The 26,058-nt window shown below is 40.2% G+C and overlaps 1 protein-coding gene across 1 annotated transcript in view; it reads right to left on the bottom strand.

Annotated features, from left to right (window-relative positions):
- Positions 1 to 26,058, bottom strand: part of LOC109921381 (transient receptor potential cation channel subfamily A member 1) — a 79,810-nt gene that overhangs the window by 6,068 nt on the left and 47,684 nt on the right. The window contains exons 13-23 of the mRNA XM_048595905.1: positions 25,127 to 25,241; positions 23,549 to 23,715; positions 20,554 to 20,644; positions 14,870 to 14,929; positions 14,687 to 14,785; positions 12,432 to 12,502; positions 10,107 to 10,275; positions 5,755 to 5,844; positions 3,107 to 3,276; positions 2,099 to 2,228; positions 88 to 270 (exon numbers count right to left, since the gene is read on the bottom strand). Coding sequence (XP_048451862.1) covers positions 88 to 270; positions 2,099 to 2,228; positions 3,107 to 3,276; positions 5,755 to 5,844; positions 10,107 to 10,275; positions 12,432 to 12,502; positions 14,687 to 14,785; positions 14,870 to 14,929; positions 20,554 to 20,644; positions 23,549 to 23,715; positions 25,127 to 25,241 — 1,345 coding nt within the window. The remainder of the gene's footprint in view (positions 1 to 87; positions 271 to 2,098; positions 2,229 to 3,106; positions 3,277 to 5,754; positions 5,845 to 10,106; positions 10,276 to 12,431; positions 12,503 to 14,686; positions 14,786 to 14,869; positions 14,930 to 20,553; positions 20,645 to 23,548; positions 23,716 to 25,126; positions 25,242 to 26,058) is intronic.

The raw sequence follows: 26,058 nt of genomic DNA, 5'->3' as shown, positions 1-26,058 counted from the left end.
CAGCAGCTCAAATGTACGTTGACCACATCACATAGCCCCTGTTTCAATCACCATTTTTTAGCCAGCACATTTACACATAAAACTTACCAGTAAATTCATGAGGAGGATTGGTATAAGCAACAAAAACATAATTAACATTCCAAAGGTGAGAAGCGGGAACTGCATCTTATCTGTACTATATGGAATCAGGAAGTTGTCATTGTAGTTAATATCTCCCAACATCATTGCAAGTATCTTCAATTGGGAAAGAATAGGACTTCCATATGCCTTCTGAAAGGAGAAGACAGAATATTACAATATTTTGTTCATCAACTCTAAACAGATATGGCCATATTCCTGGTTTGGATGGTGCATTTTCTTCACATCTATCTAAAATGAGGTACAGACTATTATGTTTTTTTTTGTGCCTAAGCCATGTAGGTAAGGACCTAATTAAAATTAAATTGTATGTATACATAGGCTCATCTAGAAATACCTGTACACCTATTTTCTGATGATGATTTAACACTTACAGAAGGAATTGATGCAAACCACAGTTTAGCAACTGATAAAATTTTGGGCAATGTTTCTCAAAGTAAATGCTTGTATTCTCAAATTTTCATTGATGGATAAGAAAATAAAGTTTATAGCAATTGCTAATGGATGCTAATTATATTTAGGAAGACAGTACCATGTCCAAAAATCTTTGTATATCAGAGGCCATCATATATACTGTGCAAATTATGAGAGGACCCATTTATATTTGAAAGTAAATGGGAAGAAAACTTAATTTTGGGTATCTGTATTTCTGTTCTCAACTACTTGGCAATGTAATGCACTGCTCTAGTTTCAACAACAATTAGAGTGTTGAGCTAAGATCAAACTGGAGCTTCTCATCTCCCTTAAAGAAAATAGTGTTCCAAAACATTCAATTAATCTTAACCTCACTTATTTGAGAAAAATATAGATTCCATCTTATTCCAGAAATGACTGCTACAAAAGGAAAATAAGTGTATGAATACAGCTCTGTAGAATCCCTACAGTGTGGAAGTAGGCCATTCACTCCATTGAGTCCACACCAACCCTCCAAAGAGCATCCCACCCAGACCTACTGTATCCCTGTAACCCAGCATTTCCCATGGCTAACCCTCCTAGCCTGCACATCCCTGGACGTGATGGCCAATTTAGCATGGCCAATTCACCTAATCTGTGCATCTTTGGACTGTGGGAGGAAACTAGAACACCTAGAGGAAACCCACGCAGACACGGGGAGGATGTGCAAACTTCACACAGTTGCCTGTGTGTGGAATCAAACCCAGGTCCCTGGCACTGTCAGGCAGCAGAGCTAACCACTGAGTCACCATGCCACCCGCTACAAATACAGACATAAAGGTAACTGAGGGGACTCCATGAGAAGAGATATGAAATAAGGAGATCTGCATGGTTTAACAAAGGGATCTATCTCTTCCCCGCTGTAAAACTGTACAATACACTCTGCTACTCAATGCATGAAAGTTACCATTAAATATCATAAATGGAGTCATTTGTAACATAGGAAGAAAAAAGAACTTGTGTTACATTTTCTTTGCAAGATTCATGCATTGTTTTACAGCATGGAAAATATTTTAAACGTTCTTGAAAAGAATGGTGAAGAAGTAAAATCATATCTAAAATAGCAGGTCGTGACTCAGAGAATACTCGAAATAATCTCTCAATCTACACCTATGTAGGCTGAATCAAATAATAAGAAGGCAGAGGAAGCTTACTTGATGACAAAATATCCTGCTGGGGCAGTTACATTCATTTATCTGTAGGTGAGATCCTGCCCACTACTGCTCAGGAGAATAAAATTCAGGTATTACTGCTATAATGCGTGTTTCATTCATGCAAATTGGCTGTAACACGATTGATGGATAGTGAACGCTTTTTGGATAACGCAAACTTTCTACTGTACAGTTTAGTGATTTTTTATAACGACTTCTCTCTAATGCCATTTTCTATGGCAATATTCTACAGCCGCAATTTCCTATAGTGCGAGGTCGAGTTATAGTAGAAATACCCATTACTGCCTATATTTATTTTATACTTGTTATGGACACCTAACAGTCACCACACTCACCTGCTCATATAACAAAATGTAGAAGGTAAATCCAAATGCCAAGATAAGGAAGAGAAACAGAGCCATAATATGAAACAAGGTGTTCAAAATCTCTCCAAACATTACAACATAGATTCCACAAATGTCGAACCTGAAGGATAGACACAAGTACAACCATTAAAACTTATACCAAGGTCACTGGTGAACCAGATAGGATTTTACAACAATTGATGATAGTTGCAAACTTTTTGGGGAATAGGCAACTTGCTGGACTGTGCACAATGCTCCTCCACTGGTGGTTTGAAGGTGCTGGAAGGGCTTGTTAAATGTAATCAATGCCCTGCTACTTGCCCATGCTTTCCTCCAATCACAAATTTACCAATGATAGGTGGGCATCAGGAGGCCTGACCAGCGGTGGACCAAATGAGACCTCTAAATAGGCCAATATTGCCCACTTAAAAGTGTCAACTAATACTCAGGAATAAACTGGTACCTCTCCGTAACTGATCCCTTGGACCATTAAAGGACCTCAACACGGGCTGTTACATCTACCCTAGGTCTCCCAGTTAACACTCCTTCACCAAATATTGTTTGATTGATTGCAACTTCTCTCTTCAATGGCTGAGTGCTGTACTGATAGCCACTGGCCACTGCTCTTGCTGGTGCTAACAGTGCCAAGAGAGAGCTACCAGCCTCTAATTAACTGGCATTGCTCTGAGGCAGATCTCCATGTCCCTAAGGGATGAAAATTCCACCTCAAATTGGCCATGAAATGACGGCAATGTAGCCAATTTTTCTTTGCTGATTGCTAGCCTCAGTACCCTCTATCAAGAATGCACACTCTCAAAATCAGCACTGTATAGCTAAACATCCAGCAGTTCTCAAATGTACCAGGAAGTCAAGGATTTCTGAACACACAGTAAGTGCTTCTTTAAAAGTGGATTATAGTTCCTTCTGTTACATCCTGTTAAGAACCAGGAATAAAATATCACTAACTAAAACATTATTAAAAATGTAAAATAACTACACCTTTGCAAGTATAATAGGAAGTTCACCCATGTTGCAAATGCACTAATAGAACCACACTCCCATTGTATTGAAGTTTTGACATCAAAAATCCAGGGAATTACAAAAAAAATGGATGCCACATACATACTCCAGTCTAGGAGATTGGTTGAATCAAGAAAGTATTGCAGTCGCTGTTGATTCAGACAAAGAAAAGAAAGTTAGCATAGCAGCAGAGGAACAGTAAGAACATTGTTTTGTTATTTAACTAATTCAACCTGAGGCATTGCTGCCTATTATTGTACTGTTCGGTACAGCTTGATGTCCCAGGGGTGTCCTTCCTTAATTAATCCCTCAGAACATCAAAGGACCTCACCCTACATCCACCCCAATACTACCTGGAAATTCTCCCTCACCAAACACCAGACGCTCATGATGTGTCAGTACATCTTTACTAGCTGCGCTGTTATTTTCCTTAGGTGTGTTGTTTCCATTCTTTGATCTGTTTTGTAGAATTTCTCACCAGTAGTGAGTGAAAATCAATCTTTTAAAACTTTCAGGATCATCCTTATACTGCACTACCCTACTGTTTTTTGCATTTCTTTACTGAATTTCACAAAATCTCACGAAATAATTTCAAACATTTTTTCACCAACTTGTATATATGTAGAAGCAAAAACTAAAGGCTGTAACTCAAACTCTTCAGTTTACGTATAAAATGTAGAATAATTAGTATTATCTTCAGACGGGGGGAACTTGAAGAGGAAGTGTAGGTTACAACAAGATTGGCATGGTGATCCACCCCTGATAAAGCAGGCCAAACCCTGAAGGTAGTTCTGCCCCGCCTGATTTGAGATGAAACCATTTGGAAGGAATAATCTATTTTACTTTATTACCTCATCTTATATTCATAAATGGGATGTGGGTGTCACTGGCAAGGCTAACATTTATTCCCCAATTCTATTTGCCCTTGAGAAGTAGGTCATTTCTTGAACAGTTGCAATATTTGTGGCAATAATGTTCACATTGCTGTTAGTGTGGGAGAGTTCCATGGAAAAACCATAATAGTTCCTAGGCAGGTTGGTATGTGATTTGGATGAAATCTTGCAGATGGAAGTGTTCCTTTTCACCCATTTTTTCTGTTGCTCCAGGCACCGGAGTTGGCAGGTTTGGAAGGTGCTGTTAAGGAAGCTTGGCCTGTTGCTGTGGTGCATCTTGTAGCTACAGTGTGTACTATTTGTGGAGTGAGTACCTCACACTTCGTGCTTCCTTCAAGTGGGCGGCACGGTGGCTCAGTGGTTAGCACTGCTACCTCACAGTGCCAGTGAGCTGGGTTCAATTCCACCCTTGGGTGACTGTCTGTTTGGAGGTTGCATCTTCTCCTCGCGTCTGTGTGGGTTTCCTTTGGGTTCTCTTGTTTCCAAAGATGTGCAGGTTATGTGGATTGGCCATGCTAAATTGCCCATAGTGTCCAGGGATGTAAATGTGTTAACCATGGTTAATAAGCGATTATGAGGATGGGGTAGTGGGGTCTGGAGCTGGTTGCGGTACTCTTTGGAGGGTCAGTGTGGACTCAATGGGCCAATTAGCCTGCTTGCACATCATATGGATTCTATGATCTATGGTCCTAAGTGGTGTTCAATACAGAAGAATCTATATTTCTTTTCAATATAGATTCATCAGCCCCAAGATATGCAGTAGCTGGTATCAATGGAAGATTTCCTTGTCAATGCTTGATCTGATGCCATGAGATTTCTTTGGGGTCAACTGTCTCAAAGCTGCACCCCATCTCTGGCACAATTGTCCTTCCAGTAGGACAAGACATACTGAGGGACGGTGATGGTAGATCCTGGGACATAAGGTATGATTCTGTGAGCACGACTGTGTCAGGTGGCTGCGTAACTAATCTGTGAGACAGCTCTCCCAATGTTGGTGCTAGACCCAGATGCCGTAAGGGGCACTCTGCAGGGCCAACAGGGCTGATTTTGCCATTGTCATTTCCAGTGCCTTCGTCAATTGCAGTGCATTATACCTTGTTTATTTCCTACTTTTAGACCCAGTAGTATTTGATACAGCTTAATTGCTCCCTAGGTCATTTCGTAGGGGAGTTAAGAGTCAACTATATTGCTGTAGGTCTGGAGTTAGGAGGTCAGTCCTGGCACAGATCTCTATCCCAAAAGGACATTAGTGAAGCTGATGATGTTTTTTCGACAATCGCCAATTGTTCCATGGTCACCATTGGGCATGTTCTGTATCTTTTATTGAAATGTAACATTCCAAGTATTGCTTCTGTGTTATCCCTAATCATAGGCTTTCTTTTCAAGCCAAGCAATGATTTCCCGAAATCAGCACACAAAATAAATTCTGTGTTACGTTTTAAAAATGAGACAAGTTAAAGAAAGCAAATCATTAATTTCTTACTGTTTTCCGAGAATCTTCAAGGTTAAAATAACCTTGAGGTTTGTTTATTTCTGCTGTTAAGATTCAGTCACATGATGATACATTGTGAGCTAAAACATAGGAAATATGCTACTTTCCTTTAATAAGCATTTTCACCAGCAATGCATGATTCCTGAGAAGGCATTCAATGACAGAATAAGTTTATTGTTAAAAATTGAAGGTTAGTTCCAAGAAGAGAACTGGGCTCCAATATTATCTTATATGTATCTTACCTGTTGCAGCAATTGATAAATTTCCTTACACACACCAAGAATGCTCATCACAAATACAGTTCTTGTGCACAGTTTATACAATAGTGATTCCTGTGGAAGAAACAAGTTGAAATGAGTCAACTATTCAATATCATGTTAGTATTCCAAGTGACACCTGTAGGAATGACATCTAAAGTACTTAGAAATAAAGATTTCGAAACTCCATCACATTTGGTTTAAGAAACTGTCATATGTTGAAAGGAAGTGAAGGAATTTGGGCTGGAGTTTTCTGTTGGGTTAATTGGCTGATATGAAGGATTGTAGCTGCCATCAGGAGTAAGGTACTGGAAGAATAGAACTATAGTCTTAGATCAAAACAGCCCAAGAACTCTTGGGTTTCACCCACAGCAAACTTTTCCTTTGAAATCTCACAACAACAGTGGCGCAGACACTTCACTCATGCCCCTATTTGACTTATACTCCTTTTCCTGGGTTTGGAGTCTTTCAGGCCAGGGCTGACAAGTAGATAAATGATTCATCCATCTTCATTTTATTGGTGGGAGAAAGCTTTCAGAAATTTTAGACTAAACATTCAATGTCTCTGGATCTTACCCCACTTTTTCAAAGATTGAGTGTGCATCATTTGGAACAACACAAAAGCCCCCAACCCCCAATTGAGACACATTCACTTCTGACACAGTGTGTCATGTCGATGTGGTATAGCTTCGCAGCTGGCAGATCAGGATGTGAAACAGCCAGACAGACTGACTTCATCCAAATTTCAAACTTGGACCACTTAATGTTTTCACCTGTCTCTCAAAATACACCTATAAGATGGCTGTTAGGAAAGTATGGTATTTAATATTTTCCTTATCTGAAGAAGAATATTCTTGTTAGGGAGGCAATGCAACCAAGATTTACCAAATTCATTCCTGGGATGGCAGGACTGACATAAGAGGACAGATTGAGTTGGTTAGGATTGCATTCAGGAATTTGGAAGAGTGAAGGGCGGCTATCTCATAGAAACCTGCAAAATTCTAACAGGACTAGACAGGTTAGTTGCAAGAAGTATGTTCCTGATTGTGGGGGAGTCTAGAACCAGAGTCATAGCTTAAGGATAAGGGGTAAACTTCTTAAGACTGAGATGTAGAGAAATTTCTTCGCTGACAGTGATGAGCCTGTGGAATTCAATGTCACAGAAGATGGTTGAGACCAAAACACTGTTTTTGAGGAGGTAGACATATCTGATCTGGCTAAAGGAATCAAGGGATATGGGAGGAGGGTGGGATTAGGGTGTTAGCCTCGATGATCAGCCATGATCATATTGAATGGCAGAACAGGCTTGAGGGGTGGAATGGCCTCCTCTTGCTCCTATCTTCTATGTTTCTAGATTCCTGGATTTTTTTTCTAAAAGGTCAATGAAAGGACAGATTGGAATATTTTATTTACTTCTGAAAACTGCATGACTGAGTTTATGCATGAAAGAGAGTAGGTCTTGTTTGGATAATAATTTGGATGTCAGTTGGGGAAACATCAGCTGAGGAAAAGCTGCCCAGCTCAGATTTCTGCTGTTTCTGGAACATTCTTGTTGTGAATCCGGTGTGAACCCTGATTGTCATATTGAGGAACATCTAGAAAACATTTTGATACTCTGTGTGTGTGTGAGCATGAATGTCTGTTTGAATATGTGTGCTTGTCCACATGAATGTGAGTGTGAGTGTCTGTATGAATATGTGCGTGAGTGTCTCTACGAATGTGTGTGTCTATATGAATGTGCGTGAGTGTCTATATGAATATATGTGTGGAGTGTCTGTATGAATATGTGTGTGGAGTGTCTGTATGAATATGTGTGTGGGTGTCTGTATGAATATGTGTGTGTGTGTGTGTGTGTGTGTGTGTGTGTGTGTGTATAGATTCACGGAGGTGAGAGTGCATGTGTTCATGCACATATACCTGTATGCGTGTCTGTGTGTGTGTGCATGTTGACCTACTTAAAGGAGTAAATACTTATATTCTCCTATTACAACATGTGTATCTTACCCAGTTTTACATCTTCATTGATTAATTTTTCTTTCACAATAAATCAATAACATTGTTTTAAAGAAACTTGGTTGAAGAATAATTTTATTCGAAATCTAATACAGGGAAAGCAGATGGCTGGCCACTTCAGGAAGTGAGTAAAACACTGATATCTGTGGCATATTGAAACTGGAGAGAGACAGTGCATTCCTCCTATCTCTGTGCCAGCAGCTGTCAGGCACTTCACCTGCAAATCAGGTGATTTGCAATGATTTCTACAATTGAAACATTTCTGGAAGTACTATGGAGTGTTTTTGGAGCTGTTGTTTTGATTTGTTGTATTTGGTCAAGAATATTTCCATATCCTCACAGGGAAGGCAGAGGAGTTAGTGATCTGTCTCCATAAAGGCTGCAGCAGGTATGGGCCACAATGCCTCTGACTGTGCAACACGACAATGAAAACCATAAGAAAATAAGTTGCAGGAGCAGGAGTAGGCCATTCATACCATCAAGTCTGCTCTGTCATTCAATTTCTCCATGGCTGATCTAATAATCCTCAATTCCACTTTCCTGCCTTTTTCCCATCACTCTTGATCCCATTTATGTCTATGTCAGCCTGATAGTCCTCTGTGATAAAGAATTCCGCAGATTCAGTACCCACTGAAAGATTACGTTCTGCTACCTCTCTGTCTTAAATGTGTGACCCCTTATTCTGAGATGATGCTCTTGTCTCCTAGACCCTCCCATAAGGGGAAACATCCTTTCTGCATCTACACTCTTATGTCCCCCAAGAAACCTATGTGTTTCAATAAGATCACCTCTCAGCCTTCTAAATCCCACTGAGTAAAGGCCCAACCTACTAAACCTTTCCTCATAAGACAATCCCTCCATTCCTGATATCAGCCTAGTGAACCTGCCGCCAATGCCAAATTGGAGAGGGGTAGCTCTACGTCCTCTGCCAAATTGGAATCAGATTTCTCCATGCTGAATTCAGCTAAAGAGGACCAAGAAGCTGATAAAAAAAGAGAAAATAGAAAGTGAAAATGAACGAGTGAGAAACATAAAAATGGACTGTTAGGCTTCTATGGGTATGCAAACAGAAAAAAGATTAGCAAGACAAACTGGTTCCATAGAAAGGCAGAGACAGAAGAATTTATACTAGTGAAGGAGAGGATGGCTGAAAATCCAAACAGATATTTTGTGACTGTCTATTCAAAGTCATGTGTTGGCTGGATTGAGTAGAAAGGGAGAAAGACTTCCTGCTCATAAAAGGAACAAGAACAAGACAGTGTAGATTTAAAGTGATGTGCAGATGAAGGGCAAGTGATATGAGAATGAAACATTTTCACACAGCGAATAGTTAAAGTGTGGGATGCACTGCCTGACAATGTGGTGGAGGCAGGTTCAATTGAGGCATTCAAGAGGGTATTGGATGATTATTTTGGATAGGAATAATGTGGAAGGGTATGAAGAGAAGGAAGTAGATTGGCTATACTAAATTATCTGTAGTGTCCAGGGATGTGCAGACTAGGTAGATTAGCCAAGGGGAATGTGGGGTAATGGGGAAAGGATAGGATGCTCTTTAGAGGGTTGGTGTAGACTCAATGGCCAAATTATCACTTAATGCACTGCAGAGATTGTATGAATCAGCTTCTCATAACATACCCCATCTAATTTTCCTTATGTTATAGAGTTGGAGGGCAGGGTGGGGATTAAATCTGATCTCAGCAGTCACCTGCACGTACCAACGTTAAAAGTTGTCTTCAGAATGAAGGGTAGTAATTGAACAATATTTTTTTTCTAAAACAAAGATTAGATTATCTGGTCAAATGGTATTTATCATAAAATGCTGAAAGGAGGAAATTAGTAATGTGTTAATAACTATGAACAAGAAATCAAAGAACTCTGAGGAATGTTCTCAGAAAATAGTTGTGCATACAATCAGAAACAGTGATATAATACACAAAGGCTGAAATTGGTGTCAAAACAAATGGTTATTAGAAATAAATCTGAGATTTATTCATACAATAATAACCTATCACAGCAGCTACTTATCTGAAAAGTGTCAGAACGGGAGGAAGGTTTGTATCAGTAGCCTCCAGCTGTGATCACAAATCATTCTAATTGACATAATGGTCAGGATTCAGAAAGCCAATGTAAAGCAACCAGATTTAAAGATATATATTAGGAGGTCTTGCTGAATCAAAAGAAGAAGTCAACACATTGCAGAATAAACTTTACAAGATATGCATGCCTTCATTAATATTCCTGGTTTATCAGCACCTGGGCAAAATTAAATTCTAAATTAACAATCCCCATCTTTCATAAAAAAAATGGCTATGCCATGAACAGACCTGATATTCCATCCAGGGCCCTGTCATTCCTTGAGTAAAGTTGGAAATGATTGGTCGTTCTTTGTCAAAGGCATATGGTCGTGACACAATAATGAGGAACGTCAATGGTATGAGTAACAGTGAAAAGAGAGCCATATTTATAATGTGTGCCCTAAGTCCATACGCTTGCCTACCAAGAAACAAAGTTAAATACATTAGTCCTTTCTAAATATCAAAACTAACCACTAAATTGAAAATTACCCTTTTCTTCCCATATTTATACACTTGAAGGAGATTACTAGATAACGCATTTATGTACATGCATGAGAAATTAAGTTATATTTGTAGTTCATTTTGTAGCAAGGCTCAGAAAGCTTCAGTCAATGAGAAATGTGAAGCAGTGTCAACTCAGAAAAATGTTCAACCAGAGTGGCAATTGATAATGACTGCCGCTCCTTGGAAGATCCAGAAACATGTTGTTATTACTAATTACGTTCAGAAGACTGGGAGGTACCACGATTTGCAAATTTCCAAAATTGAGTTGATGCCACTGCACCATTCATACTGCCATTCACTCCTGGCTTTCTGATTATTTGCCAAATAAAATTATCAGAGAAAGCTACATAGACAATTATTGGAGTAAGCATCTTTTAACTTTGTGAATGCGATGATAATCAATCCCTCTGGCCCAGAACTAGAGGAATTTAAACCCTGGACTTTGGTTCCTTCAAGTGATCAATATTTATAGAGATTGTAAAATCATTAAATTTACAGTTTGTTTTCTTTCCTGCTGAATCTTTTCTTTTTCTCTAAATCCAAACCCTGTTTTTCTTTCTGTTTTGTACCAGACTTCCACAAGGAGATAGAATGGAAGAATAACGGAGAATTCAGAGACGTTTAAAAGTGGCAGATGAGACCAGGATCCATCCCCATTTCCAACAGATTCCATTTCTGTCAGAATGGGAAAGGGGAAAGGATATATGGAAAACTAGAGTTCAGCAGTAAGGAAAGATAAATCTATACAAAACTAAGAGGTTGTGCACAGCTTTAGCTACACCATAATAAAAGGCTCGTACAAATGGTCAATTGTTGCTCAGTGGTAAGTTTCATTTTTAGTCAAAAGATACAGGTTCAAGTCATTCCAGAGACTTAATATCTAGGCCACAATGCTGAGGATGTGCTGTGTTGTCAGAAGTACCATCTTTTGGATGTAGTTGCCCTGAAGTTCTTTCTGCCCTTTTAGATGAATATAAAAGATTCCATGATGTGTTTTAAGAAGGGACTTATTGCAGTGCTCTGGATAATATTTAACCTTCAGCCAAAATCATTAAATTAGGTTATCTGGTGACTTATCCCATTTTTCATATGGAATCTTATTGAAAATTAGCTACCAGCTTTCCTGCATGACAACAATGATGAGACTTTAAAATTATTTCACTGTCTAGAACATTTTGTTATCACTTTGTCCTTCTGTATCCAATTCTGTCATATTAGAATTCAACTATTATACCTTTTGTGGAGTATCTTACATGTGAGTTTATACATTGGTGATATTTGAGTAAAGAGTTCCCATGTCCAGATCCTTTGGTACAACCAGTCCATGCTGAACATAATCCTAAACTAATTAGTCCTACCTGTCTGCTCCTGGCCCATATCCCTCCAAATCTTTCCTATTCATGTACTTATCCAAATGTCTTTTAAATGTTATAATTGTATCCACATTGAACACATTCCTCAGGAAGTTCATTCCACATGCAAACCACCCTTGTGTAAAAAATTTGCCCCAAGTTTTTTTTTAAATTTTCTCCTCTCACCTTAAAAATGTGCCCCCTAGTCTTGAAATCCCCCATTCTGGGGAAAAGACAACTACCATTAATTCTATCGATACCCCTCATTATTTTATAGACTTCTATAAGGTTGCCTCTCAACTTTCTACACTCCAGCAAAAAAAGCCCCAGCCTATCCAGCCTTTGTTTATAACTCGAACCTTTCGTACGCGGCAACATCCTGGTAAATCTCTTCTAAACCCTCTCCAGTTTAATAATATCCTTTTTAGCTTCTCTAATCCATCCCATGTAGATTCAAGGCTTGGACCATTTTTAGCACTGATTCACTATCAGCCAGCAGTAAAAATCAGGGCTGCCAACAAGGCAATACCTCATCCATAATGAAAGACTTACATGCCATTATAATGTATGATGACCTATAGAATTGGGATTGTCTTAAGTTCAAGGTCAGAATGTTTGAAGAGTTTTAAGCTTCAGTTAAAAACCACACATGATTACATGCTCAGGAATTATACCAGGACATGTTGATAAGCTGTTCTTAATTCAACACTCTGCATACCATTTCATTTTAAGAAACTGCGTACAAACTGGATGATTCAGAAGCTCGGCTCGATTGAAACGTATCATAGCCTAAAACATACAACAAGAAATATCACAACAGAATCAATTTTAAAAACTAATAGACATTGATTACCAAAATTACTTTAAATAATTAATGTGTATAAAATTGGAAGTTGAAATAATGCAATTATCTTCTCTGATTCATGTATTCTTTGCTGTGCAAGAAATAAAGGTTTATATTGGTGACCCATAAGAAAAACCTACAATGCTATTCTTGAACTCTGCACCATTGCAGACGTGACGGTTATAATTAGTTAGTGTACACAGTCACTTTTCAATGACAATACAATGTTAAAAAAATTGGAAATCTTGCATCATAACCTCCAGATAAGATGCTATCTGTATATTTTCTTGGACCAACTGCACTGGTTGGCCATTTCTAGTCTAGCGTTATGACTGGATTGTTTCAGCTGAGGCAATGAAATTGAGAAGTGGGGTTGAAAAATCAGGGGTGGAGTTTTGAGACCCTGTCAATACCAGGAAAGGGAGGCAGGTGGGGACTAAAAGTTACAAGCCAAGCTGGGTGTGTTGGCTTCTTAAATTTATTGTCTGCATTTGAGGCCCAGGAAATCCATTCATGTCCACAAGGCAGACAGGCAATTAGTCTCAATTAGAGTGTTGTTGTGCAGGATTTGAGAGGCTGATTTCCAGTAGGGCTTCAATTTCCCAGTGCAGTGGGGAGATAAGGTCAAACTGCCTTCTGGTGGGGGATCCATGCCAGGCTGGGATGGCAGCATTCCTGGTTGGCCACAGGACCTGCCTGTTTGTCTGGATGGAGAGGATACAACAAAGTGAATGCTGTGCAGAGGAACTCCTCACCATCCAATGGCAGCCTGGCTTCTTGGTGTTTTTTTTTAAATTGATATTTTCACAAAGAGGCTAAGAGAACCCTTGCATGGTGACATATCTACCCAGTTACTCACCTTGTACAGCAGCGGAGTCCTTTTCTGAAGCTTGAACTCCTTTGATTTGAAGCAGAAGTGCTAATGTCCACCTGCCAACCTTAATTGGACAGGAAACATATCTCATGCTTAGTACATGAAAAGTTTAACTTTAATCAAGTTCCAACCACAGGTTGTTTCAGGACCTGAAAACAGTCCCCTCTCCATCTTCCCAACCTCATTTTGGTGACGCGGTGGCTCAGTGGTTAGCGTTGCTGCCTCACAGCAGCAGGACCCAGGTTCAGTTCTAGCCTCAGGCAACTGCCTGTGTGGAGTTTGCACATTCCCTCCGTGTCAGCGTGGGTTTCCTCCCATAATCCATGGTTAGGTGGATCGGCCATGCTAAATTGTCCGTAGTGTCCAGGGATGTGTAGGCTGGGTGAGTTAGCCATTTGATATGCAGAATAGCAGGGATAGGATAGGGGCATGGGATGCTCTTCAGAGAGTTGGTGTGGACTCAGCAGGCCAAAAGGTCAGCTTCCACACTTTAAGGATGCTATGATCTTAAACACTGGACAACAAACTTACATGACCACAACACGTATTAGTGGGAAGGAGCAGCACCTTCTTTCCCCTCCATACCAAATTCCCATTTGCACTAAACTCTCTCTGTTACACTCTGTTTTCAATGTAACTCAATGTGAACCACACCATGCACCATTATTTATCCTTGTATTTTTAATCAATCTCTACAGAGACACGCCTCTGAAGCAGGTGATATTTGAACCCAGGCCTACTGGCCCAGAGGTAGGGACACTACCACTACTACACAAGAGTCCTCCTGTCTACATCTGTAAATTTTAGAACCACAACCAAGTTGCAATGACTGACATAGTTTCCTGCTCATAGAAATTGCATCTATTGAAACAATCACATACAGTTATTTGATAGACATTTATGAGGTGCAATTAGCAACCCCAGTTCACAAGCAGATTCATGAGTAACAACTCACGATCCAATGTAGCATCTCCGCAAGATTCCAATTTGTAAAGTATCTCTTTGTAAAATCTCTTAACACAGCTTTCTGCAATCTAATTTGACAATTCTAGTACGCTGATACAAAACAAAGAACTGCGGATGCTGGAAATCTGAAACAAAATCAGTAATTGCTGGAGAAACTCAGCAGGTCTGGCAGCATCTGTGGAGAGAAATCACAGTTAACATTTTCAGTCCAGTGACCCTTACTCAGGGAGCTTTCTTTCACTGGATATTATTCTTAACAAGTTATACAAAAATGTCATTGCGTACTCACATTTAAAGCTGTTAGGGGTGCATATTGAACATTTTCTTCCTTCTTTGCGAGTTTTTTAAGTGTGAGTGGACATTGTAAATATCTGAAATCGTATTCAATCTGCACAACAAATAATATGGAGTTAGATGCATTTCATTAATATAAAACAATAGCTATTACAAATTCAGGTAAGAACACACTTACTGAGAAGTTTATACTTTTCCTGTCTTCTGATGATTCTGTCATACATCTGTCCAAAAGGACCTTAAAATAAATGCAAAAAACTTCTAAATATAAGTGTAATAATTTCAAGGTAGCAGCATATAATTATTACACATGAGTAACTAAACCTGTCAGAAAGATTACTGTAATTAGTTCATAAATGAGGTCAAACATCACATGACACCAGGTTATAGTCCAACAAGTTTATTTGATATCTCAAGCTTTCAAAGCACTGCTCCTTCGTCAGGCAAAGTCTATAATCTGGTGTCTTGTGACTTCTGACCTTGTCCACCCCTGTCCAATACCAGTACCTCCACATCATAGTTTATAGACAAAAGCAATTAAAATATTGAATTGTATACAAGAATGATATTGGAAAAGGGATGCAATTGGGTGGGATAATAGAGCAGAAATCTTAGGCATGATTGATGCTGAGAAAGATAGGAACGAAGGGCATAGCTAGAATGTGAATATCTCTGATGAAGTCAATTGTGTCAATGTCGCAAAAGCAGAAATTAGGCTTATTATCAATTTACATTTAATCTATTTGCAAATGTTTATATCTCTATTAGATAGCAAAAACACTGTTATGGATGATTCCTAAAACCGCCTTGAACCTGATTTATGTGAAATGAATTAATTTGATTTTTTAAACATTATAGAATAGATTTTTTTCCATAATGGCTGTAAAGTAACAGAAACACAGAACATATCCCAACACAGTAAGGATAATAACACATTTTCCATTACAAAGTCAATTCATGCCATTCTTTGATTCCTGGCCATTAATGTTCAAGTTTAAAATTCATGAACTTGCCGTCAAATCCGACAGTGGCCTAAGTCCTTCCCATCTTTATCACTTCCTGCAGTCCGACAACCCTATGTGATTGTAGTGGTCTTCGAATTCGAGAATAGAATATGCTTTATTCTGGCCTCTTACGCATTCTCTATTTCCAAAGATTTTATTGGGAGTTGTACCTTCAGTCACTTCAGTCTTAAACTGGAATTTCCTCCATCCAAGGTTATATCTCTCCCCCTTGAAGGTTTTATTCAGACCCTAATGTTTTGATGAGGCTTTGGTCACCTAAGATAATGAGCTGGATTTTCTAGGACACTAAATAAAAAGGGTTGGTTGGGAGCCCACTCACAAAAAAAATGGTCAATGGAACTTTAATTTGCCCAGGGCAAGAGTTGCCAATCTATCAGATTGGTCAGAAACTCTAACATTCCACAATGCCAAAGTTGAATATTGGCCACTGCTGCAACTATAGCCATCCCCTGAAAGGAGATCAGACTACATGTGAATCTGGCAGGCAGGTCTCAAGGAAGACCTGAGGGAGGCAGGTTGCCAGGTTTGGTATTTTGGAAACCAAAAGAACTGCAGATGCTGGAAATCAGAAACAAAAGCAGAAATTGCTGGAAAAGCTCAGCAGGTCTGACAGCATCTGTGGAGAGAAATCAGAGTTAACATTTTGGGTCCAGTGACTCTTCTTCAGAACTGATGGTAGCTAGGAAAATGTTGGCTTTATGCAAAAGATAGGGTGGGGGGATGGATTAAGGAGTAAACGATAGGTAGAGATAAAGCCCAAGGAGAGAGAAGAACAGTTAGACAGGCAAAAGGAGTGGATAACCATCAGCCTGGGGAATGAATAGCTACTAATGGGGACAATTAGTGGCTAACAATGTGTTCTGGACTCATTAGCAAGTTCAAAAATGTTACAGCTTGAGGCACCTTCTCCCATGTCCTTAACCCAACCCTGACATGCCAGGCCTTGTTATTACATAATCTGCTATTATACATCACCCATTGTTAATGACTAATTGTCCCCACTGCGTCAATATTTTGGAAGCAGGAATAAAGAAGTATTATGACTTAACATTCAGTGCCTCCAATGAACGCAGTGGACTCCTCCCTACAAAGGAGTTACCCATTTCTTGCTACTTGTTTGCCCTGGGCCTCCCCATGTGTTGGGTAAAGCAATGGTAAAGCATAACGAGGCACTTAAAAACCTGATACTGTCAAGTTGGAGGGGTTAGGGAGGAAACAAAAAGGTGGTGGGAAAGCCATGCTCTGCATTTCACAAGTTCCTTCCTTCAAAGAGAGGACTGTAAAATCTAGCAGGTCATTACTTTGTGCAGTTTGTTTAACAATGTTCTTATAAGAATCTTGGGACATTCTGCTACTTGGAAGACTCCTGCCAGAAGTGAGTGGGTCCTAGTGAGAGTCCAGTCCATTTTCCAGGTTTGGTATTACTTACACGTCATTAGGACCCAGTGGTTGTGTTTCAGCATTCACAACATTTACTTCAGCTTAGAGAACAGGCAAAAATCTCTTACTCACTCCCTTTAGAAATAAGCATTGGATCTGTAGAGACATGAACATGAGGCCCACCTTTTCCAAGATCTAACGCAGTGGAGGAGGAGAGGGGCCACCTTGATCCTGCTCTGCCATTCAGTAAGATCATGTCTGATCCAATTACTCTATTTTTCTGCCTACTCCTGAGAATATCATGCCCACGTACTCATCAAGAATCAATCTACCTCAGTCTTAAACATTGACAAAGGGTCTACTTCCAACATGGAAAAGTTGTGGAGAGAGAACCATCAGAGAGAGACAAATTCTCCCCGTCTTTGTCTTAAATGGGAGGCTATTTGTTTTAAAGATGACCTCTAATACCAGATCCTCCCAGAAGAGGGAATATCCTTTCCACGTGTACCCTGTCAAGATTGTTCAGATCTTACATATTTCAACTGAGTCACTTTCACTCTTCAGAACACCATCTGTTATGATGCTGGCCTATTCGACCTTTCTCCATAAGACAACCTGCCCATTTTAAGTATTAGTCGAGTGAACCGTCTTTGAACTGCTTCCAATTCATTTACATACTTCCTTTAATAAGGAGGCCCATGCTGTACTCAGTATTCCAGATGTCGTCTCAATGATACAATAAAAACAAAGGATTGCTGGAGATCTGAAATACAAACAGAAAGTGCTGGAGAAACTCAACAAGACTGACAGCATCCATGAATAGTGAAACTGACTTAGCATTTTGAGTCCATTATGACTCTCCTTTCTAAGAGATGGGGGCTGGAAAAGTGATGGGTTTTATGCTTTTAAGGAGGTGATGAGGAACAAGGGGAATAGGTGGTAAAGATGACCCAAAGCAAAAGGCAGCGAGAGTATTCCTGGTAGCAAAGAGATACAGCTGAAGAGAAAGTGTTAATGATCGGTGTTAAGGACAGAATAATGGCCAGCTTTGCCGAGACCAAATCCATGTAAACAGACACTGGGCATGGGAAGAAAGAGTGGTAATCAAAATGGAAGAAGAATTCACACTGAGTTTCTCCAGTGCTTTCAGTTAATGGTATCACCTGTGCCTTGTATAACAGAAGTATAATTTTCCTACATTTTCATTCAATTCCCTGCACTAAGTAATATTCTTTCCTGGTTACTTGCTGACCCTGCACACTAATCTATTATGATTCATGCACTTGCACACCTACATTTCTCTGCGTCACAGAGCTCTGCAATCTGTTACCACTTGTATCAATCCCTCACTGTTTAGATGATATGCTTTTTCAACTTTTCCGGCCAGAATGGACAATTTCATATTTTTCCATATTATACACAATTTGTCAGATATTTGCTCACTCATTTAACTCTTTAGCTCATGTAGCCTCCTTATGTCCTCTTTGCAATTTACTTTTTTACCTATCTTTACAGATAGAGTGTTATCAATAGCCATACCTTTGGTCTCTTCACCAAAGACATTTACTTAAATGGTAAAATGTTGAGATCCCATCACTGATCCCTGTGGCACATCTCTCGTTACACCTTGCCAACCTGAAAAACACCCATGCCTGTATCATTTTCCATCTGCACTCACACTGCTCTATATCTTACTTTCCTGAGTTTAGGTCATTCTTCTGTATTGTGTGTTAATAACATCATGAATTAACATGGCCACACCTCCACCTTTTCCTAGCTTCCTGTCCTTCCAAAATGACATGTACTGGTCAATATTCTGGTCACAATATATGTCATCCTGCAATCATTCCTCTGTAGTGGCTATCAGGTCATGCTTTTTTATTTATCTTTATATGTGCTGTTTTGTTTCAAAATCTACATACATTATTCTATGATTGATTCAGATACATTCTGCGGCAAGATGCTCCAGCCAAAGCTACTTTGCTCCATCTGTTCTTTTCCTTCCTTTTTCTTTTTTCTCTCTCATCTTTTTCTCCCCCTTCCTGCATTAGGGGAACAGCGGAGCTCGCGAGCCCAGGAGGCGAAACTTGGAACAGTGGTCGGTGGAGAAAGCAGTCCCGGAGCAGTGGCCGATTTTTTGGGGGGTTGCAGCTGACAGGAGGGGGCAATGCAGTCCCGGAACAGCGGATGTTGGGGGGGGGGGGGGGGGGGTAGCGCAGCCCAAGAGCAGGGGCCAAGGGGGGGGGGGGGGGAATGCAGTCCCAGAGCAAGGGGTGATGGGGGTGGGGTGGTGTGTGGTGAAGCAGTCGCGGTCACTGGTCCCAGAGCAGTGACCGGCAGGGGGAGAGAGTCCCGGGTGGAGGCTGGAGTGGGGTTCGCAGACCTGGAAGTTACCTTGGAGCAGCTGAGAACCAGTGCGGACTGGACTGGAGGTCTGGAGCGGACCAGGGACTTTGTTGGAGTGGGGACTGGTGCGGGCTGTCAGACCATATGTGGTAGCCTCTGCACTGAGCCGCTGTAATGTAATTTTTTTGAATTTTTTTTTAACCTGACTGTAATGTCTATCCTTTAACTATGTCTATTTCTAACTTATTCTTATTAAACACTATAAAGTAATGCAAATACTTTTCTTTATATTCCTCTTTTGTATCTAAGATTTGTACCTAGGCACCATAAGAAGCAACTTTGTAAAACTTTTCACTGCACTCCTGCACTTGACTACACGTGACAATAAAGGATATTCTATTCTATTCTGTACAGAGCCTTTTGTTTTGTCCTTTCATAATTTTTATCATCTCTAGTCTTATCTGCTGATTTTCTTTGAGACTTGTACTCTTCGAACAATTCCTGTCATAGTTTGTTTATTATTTCCCATATTAATACCTTTTTCTCTTTTCCTGTTTCTATTCTTTGACCCGACATGCTGTCCCAAATTTGACCCTTTCTGTCCCGGCCACCATTTAATGTAAAACCCTCTCTACATCCCTAGTTTGACCTTGTTTTATCTCTAATGGAACAAACTCCAAGCTGGCTCTGTCAGAATTCACATGGAAGTCTATTTTTTGCAGAGAAAGGAGGAGAAGTGGGAAGTATGAGATAACAAGGTGTAGAGCTGGATGAACACAGCAGGCCAAGCAGCATCAGAGGAGCAGGAAGGCTGACGCCTCGGGCCTAGACCCTTCTTCAGAAAATGAAGAAGGCGTCAGCCTTGTTATCTCAGATTCTCCAGCATGTGCAGTTCCTACTATCTCTGAAGTGGGAAGTATACCTGGTTCATTCAATCATTCATTCACTCATTCAACCAGCCACCTCAACCTCCCCCAACGGACTCATTCACACTCTCTCAATGAAAATTAGCTGTCAGCAACAAAATTACTTGGTGGTATTTATTAAAGTCAATGCAAACAGTGCAATCCTTCAACATTGCATTTTTAAAAAATTACAGAAATTAACTTACTTTGAAAGCATCTGGAAGATGTTCAATTAACTCCAGTACAGGACATTGCATGGGAGAGCCATGAAGAAACACTTGCGTAGCCTCAGCCAATCTAAATTCAAAAGATTAGAATGTTAAAATTACCTCCCTTTGTCAAATGTTGGTGTTTTATCTGAACCTTGGTGTTAATTAGCCTAAGGGTGGCTTTGTTTCACTCACCTGGAGGGAGATAGGTGTCTTATAGTTCTGGAAAAATAAGACTTAGAACACTTTCTCACTGAATTTTATTTAGCCTCAGTGCTATCAATCATTCTTCCATTTCCTCCCAATTCTCCTTTCCAGTCACAATAGAAAATTCCATTCTATCTTCACACAATCTTCTCTCACAACTACTTTTGTTTCTTTGCCACATCTGCAGAACTTTAAGGCCAAGGTGGGGCCAAACACAAAGGCAGTTGATTGTGGGAATATGTGGTAGTGGCCAAAGTTTTGTTTTTCTGGTTCCATCTTCTTCCCAGCCCATGTTTTTAATGACAGGATCAGTCTTGGAAGGGTGAGCTACTTACAAGCCAAATAAGAATAGTTCGAGAAACAAAACCAGAAATTGCTGGCAAAAGGGGGGACGGGCCTGGGGTATTATTAAAAACCGAAAGAACTGAGGATGCTGTAGATCAAGAACAAAAACAAAGTTGCTGGAAAAGCTCAGCAGGTCTGGCAGCATCTGTGAAGGAGGAAACAGAGTTAACGTTTCGAGTCCAGTGACCCTTCCAAAGGCAAGGGTCACCGAACCCGAAACGTTAACTCTCTTTCCTCCTTCACAGATGCTGCCAGACATGCTGAGCTTTTCCAGCAACTTTGTTTTTGTTCCTGGGGTATTATTGTTGGACTGTTAATCCAGAGACCCAGGTAATGTCCTGGGGACCCAGGTTCAAAACCTGCCACAGCAGACAGTGGAATTTGAATTCTTTAAAAAAACTGGAATTAAGAGTCTAATGGTAACCACAAATCCATTGTTGATTGTTGGAAAAAAAACCCATCTGGTTCACTAATGTCCTTTAGGGGAGGAAATGGTGAGTGAAGGGAAGAGGTCAGCATGTAGATGGACTCCAGAGAGAAAGAGACATGAAAGGGGTAGGTAAATTATGGAAAGCAGGCCAGGACAGCAAAACAGCTGAGTAAATGATTATAAGAGTAGGTAGAATGGGTAAGCTGTGTTGAAAGCAATGCATATCATGTGATAATAGGCCTAGGAGTGTTAACAACAACTCATTCTCTATTACATTTAGTTCTAATTGTCACTTATTCAGCTTTTCTTCTGTCCTGGCCTGATACCCATTATCTCCTTGTTTATCTACTCCTTGCAGATCTCTTGCTGGACTCCATCTCCACCCTGTTTGCTCGCCTCTCCCCTTCTCGCTCTGTCTTTCCTCCCAACCCCGCAACTTTGTCTGCAGCACAAATGCCACTTTTTCCTCGCTGCTGACAATTTGGACGAAGGCTCACCAGACTTGAATGTTAACTCTGCCTTCTTCCCACAGATGCTGCTGGACCTGCTGAGTCTCCAGCAGTTTCTGATTCTGTTTCAGATCTTCAGCGTTCACAGCTGTTTTATTATAAGGGTAGTTCAAAGGCTGTCAAAACCTACAGCCTGAGGTTGACTGGAATAGGAGGATGTCTCTAAATGGATGTCTTACCTGAAATTGCTGATTGATGTTTCTTGCAAACCCAGGGGCCTCTATCAGTCCTCCAACTTCACAGTCTGTCCACTGTCTTTAACTGGACAGAGAATCAGCTACTAATTGGCCAATTCATGAAAGTTGCTACTGAGCAACTGTACCCAACATAATGTGAATTTCATTTGACTCTAATATTGGGTTCCTGGCCCAAAGGACAAACTCTTGCCTCTTTATCTCTGCATTCATATGCTGATAAATTACTTTACACATTTTCAAAACTCTTCAAAGAATTACACATTACTCTGACTCACCTTGCAGAAAATGGCAGGACAGGAACAGGGATAGGCTTCTAATTCAGATGGAGGACTATTAAATCTGCTATTAATGAAGGACACGAAGGGGACAGCACAGTGGCACAGCAGTTAGCTCTGCTGCCTTATAGCACCAGGGACCTGAGATTGATTCCAGCCTCAGATAACTCTCTGTGTGGAGTTTGCACATTTTCGTTGTGTCTGTATGGGTGCCGCTGCATGTCCAAGGATATGTAGACTCAGTGGGGACAAATGGTCTCTTTCTGCAGCGTAGGGATTCCGTGATTCTATGAGAGGGAAAGCAGCATTGCATATCTGGAAGTTGGAGGCCAGATATAATACAACCCTAAATGAAACAAAAACCAAAAGAACTGCAGATGCTGTAAATCAAAAACGAAAACAGAAATCGCTGGCAAAGCTCAGCAGGTCTGGCAGCATCTGTGGAGAGAAATCAGAGTTAACATTTTGGGTCGAGCGACCCTTCCTCATAATAATACAATCCTAATTGTTTATTAAGCAAATGTTTAATTATATTCAGACTAAGAACAGATTTAAACACAGTCCAAAACAGTTGCTGATGAGTTAGGAATTGCACCTTTGCAACATGTGCCTCTCTAAATAAAAGTTCATGAACTGCATACAGATTAGGTTCCATTTCTGTCCTCCAGTACCGAGCTTTTTAGAAGAGGACATGGATGGGTAGCAAGGTGATGGGTAACACTTTTTCAACCATAAAATCAAAATGGCTACCCTCCAATGTTCTAAGAAGCAATGATCAATGGGAGAAGTGGATTATGATCTCACCAATAAAGAAACACGGTATTGCCTTGGCATTGTTGCTTTCTACAAGAAGTAGAGAGCAAAGTATTTTCTGAGATGGCCGCCCAACAGTTAAAGGTTTGCTGACTATGTTAACATTGGTCTTTTTTAATGTATGGTTACTTATTATGTTTTTTAAGCAGTAAAATTTTTCTAGAAGAAAAATCAGAGCTCCACAAGCATCTAATAGCAGCAACATGACATTCATACCTTTCACTTTGAATGATAGTTAAAGTAGCATCCTTTCTCTTGTTGCGAATTGCTTCATGGAAAAAAGAGGCTTCATCATGGTTCAGTGTTATAGCAGCTCCCTTTGCCAGGAGCAGACATACTGCATGACTGTGTCCTTCTCTAGCAGCCAAATGAAGGGCAGTGTTCTTTGGAATAAATTACAAGAGAAAACCAGTTCGCTAAGAATGAGAAAATCACAAACCTACATTTTATAAAATGACTACATTTTGGTTTATAAAATGCTTACGGCTTTTACATGCATGTCATAGTCCTTCAGAATTGCTCATGGCAAAGTCCTGCATGTGGAGATTCTTAATATGGGAAGATAGTTGACTGCAGTTACCATATGGTTAAGGTTGACCCACAAGCTCTTCTGCTCCTATCACAGGCATATCAGGGTATTTGAAGATTGTTAATCAACCTGTTTGGTCAGGTTATATAATACTTCAGTGACTGTCAAGTCCTAGTGGGATTTTAAAACTCCCATAGGGAGAGACAGTACTGATGCATTGAGCTATGGGTGGTTGAGGGTACAATGCTGCCACCAATGCCCCTTCCTAGATTTTTTTTTAAAATCAACCTATTAGGATGTGTTATGACCCACTTGTGAAGAGCCCAAATTTGAACTGGGGCCTATCAGTGCTAGAGGAACCTGTTTTTTTAATTCATTTGTGGGATGTGGGCATCGTTGGCTGGTCCAGTATTTATCGCCCCATCCCTAGATGCCCTTGAGAAGGCGGTGATGAGCTGCCATCTTGAACTATTGCAGTCCACCTGCTGTGGGTAGACCCACAATGCTATTAGGGAGGGATTTCAAGAATTTTACCCCAGCGACAGTGAAGGAATGCTGATACATTTCTAAGTCACGATGCCACAAGAACTCCTTTGGTTCATGATGTATACTTTAGAAACCTAAATCTTGAGTTATTTTTCCGCTGAGTCTCAAAATCAGCAAATGATGGTCAGGTTGAGGTAAATAAAACCTACAGATTTATTGTTCATTAAAGCAAGTTAAATCACCTTGTGACAAAACTGGCCAAGATAATATCATATTGCATTAATGAATCCACAATATTATACAATGTTTCGTACTTTGGCTTAGCTCTACAGAATATTTGAGTATATTTTTTGCCGTCAGGTATTACTAATGGTGCTGAAACTGGTGTCAATGTGCATCAGTAACTACACTGGCAGTCATTTCAGGAATAAGCTGTCTGTTTAAAATAATCATCAGAATAACTCAGCAATGAGTACACTGGAGACTTTCACCATCCTACTGCTCCATCTTGAGGGCTTTGTTAATGTTGCCCATTGTAATTTAATATTCAGGGCATTTGAGTATCGTTTGAGTATTTTAGTTAAATTAAAGCAATGTCTAAGTGTGTCAAAGGAAATCCCAGAACCTAACTTGATGAGCGGAAGATTCAGTTCAATGTAAACTGTAATATAAAGACACAGTTTCAATAATGGAAGGAACTATTGGTTTAAACAGAGCACAGTTTCTGTTCAAATAACCTATCACCATCATGTGCATTGACATGGAATACATATACTTACCCCTTTGTCATCCACCCGGTCGAGCAGTGTTACATTAGTTTGTAATAATATTTCCATTGTCTGAGTATATCCTCCAGAAGCAGCGTAATGTAAGTTTGTCCAACATCTGTAATCCCTTCAATAGTTTAAAGTGAAAGATGAGTTGAATTTACTCAGTTTATATCCATCAAACATATTGATGTTGATGTTTACAAGGAGGACGCAGATGCGACTCAGGACACCATTATCCTCCAAATTTTAACAATATTTTAACAATGTGGTTCCCTTTCCAGTCAGCAGCCGGCCATGGAGAAAACCTGGCCAGCAGGCAAGAACAACAGTGACAAAGTTGATAGATGAGGGAAGGGTTGTAGATGCCATATACCTGGACTTCAGTAAGGCGTTTGATAAGGTTCTCCATGGTAGACTGATGGAGAAAGTGAAGTTACATGGGGTCCAGGGTGTACTAGCTAGATGGATAGAGAACTGGCTGGGCAACAGGAGAGTTGTGGTGGAAGGGAGTTTGTCAAAATGGAGAACTGTGACCAGTGGTGTTCCACAGGGACCCGTGTTGGGACCACTGTTATTTGTGAAATACATAAAGGATCTGGAGGAAGGTATAGATGGTCTGATTAGCAAGTTTGCAGATCACACTAAGATTGGTGGAGTAGCAGATAGTGAAGGGGTCTGTCGGAGAATGCAGCAGAATATAGATAGATTGGAGAGTTGGACGGAGAAATGGCAGATGGAGTTCAATCCAGGCAAATGGGAGGTGATGCATTTTGGAAGATCCAATTCGAAAGCGAACTATACGGTAAATGGAAAAGCACTGGGGACAATTGATGCACAGAGAGATCTGGGTGTTCAGGTCCATTGTACCCTGAAGGTGGCAACGCAGGTCGATAGAGTGGTCGAGAAGGCATACGGCATGCTTTCATTCATTGGACGGGGTA

Source organism: Rhincodon typus, chromosome 4, assembly GCF_021869965.1.
Source record: "Rhincodon typus isolate 14 chromosome 4, sRhiTyp1.1, whole genome shotgun sequence".
Taxonomy (NCBI): Eukaryota; Metazoa; Chordata; class Chondrichthyes; order Orectolobiformes; family Rhincodontidae; genus Rhincodon; species Rhincodon typus.
Note: the sequence above shows the minus strand (reverse complement) of the source record. Positions and strands in the feature narration are given on the sequence as shown.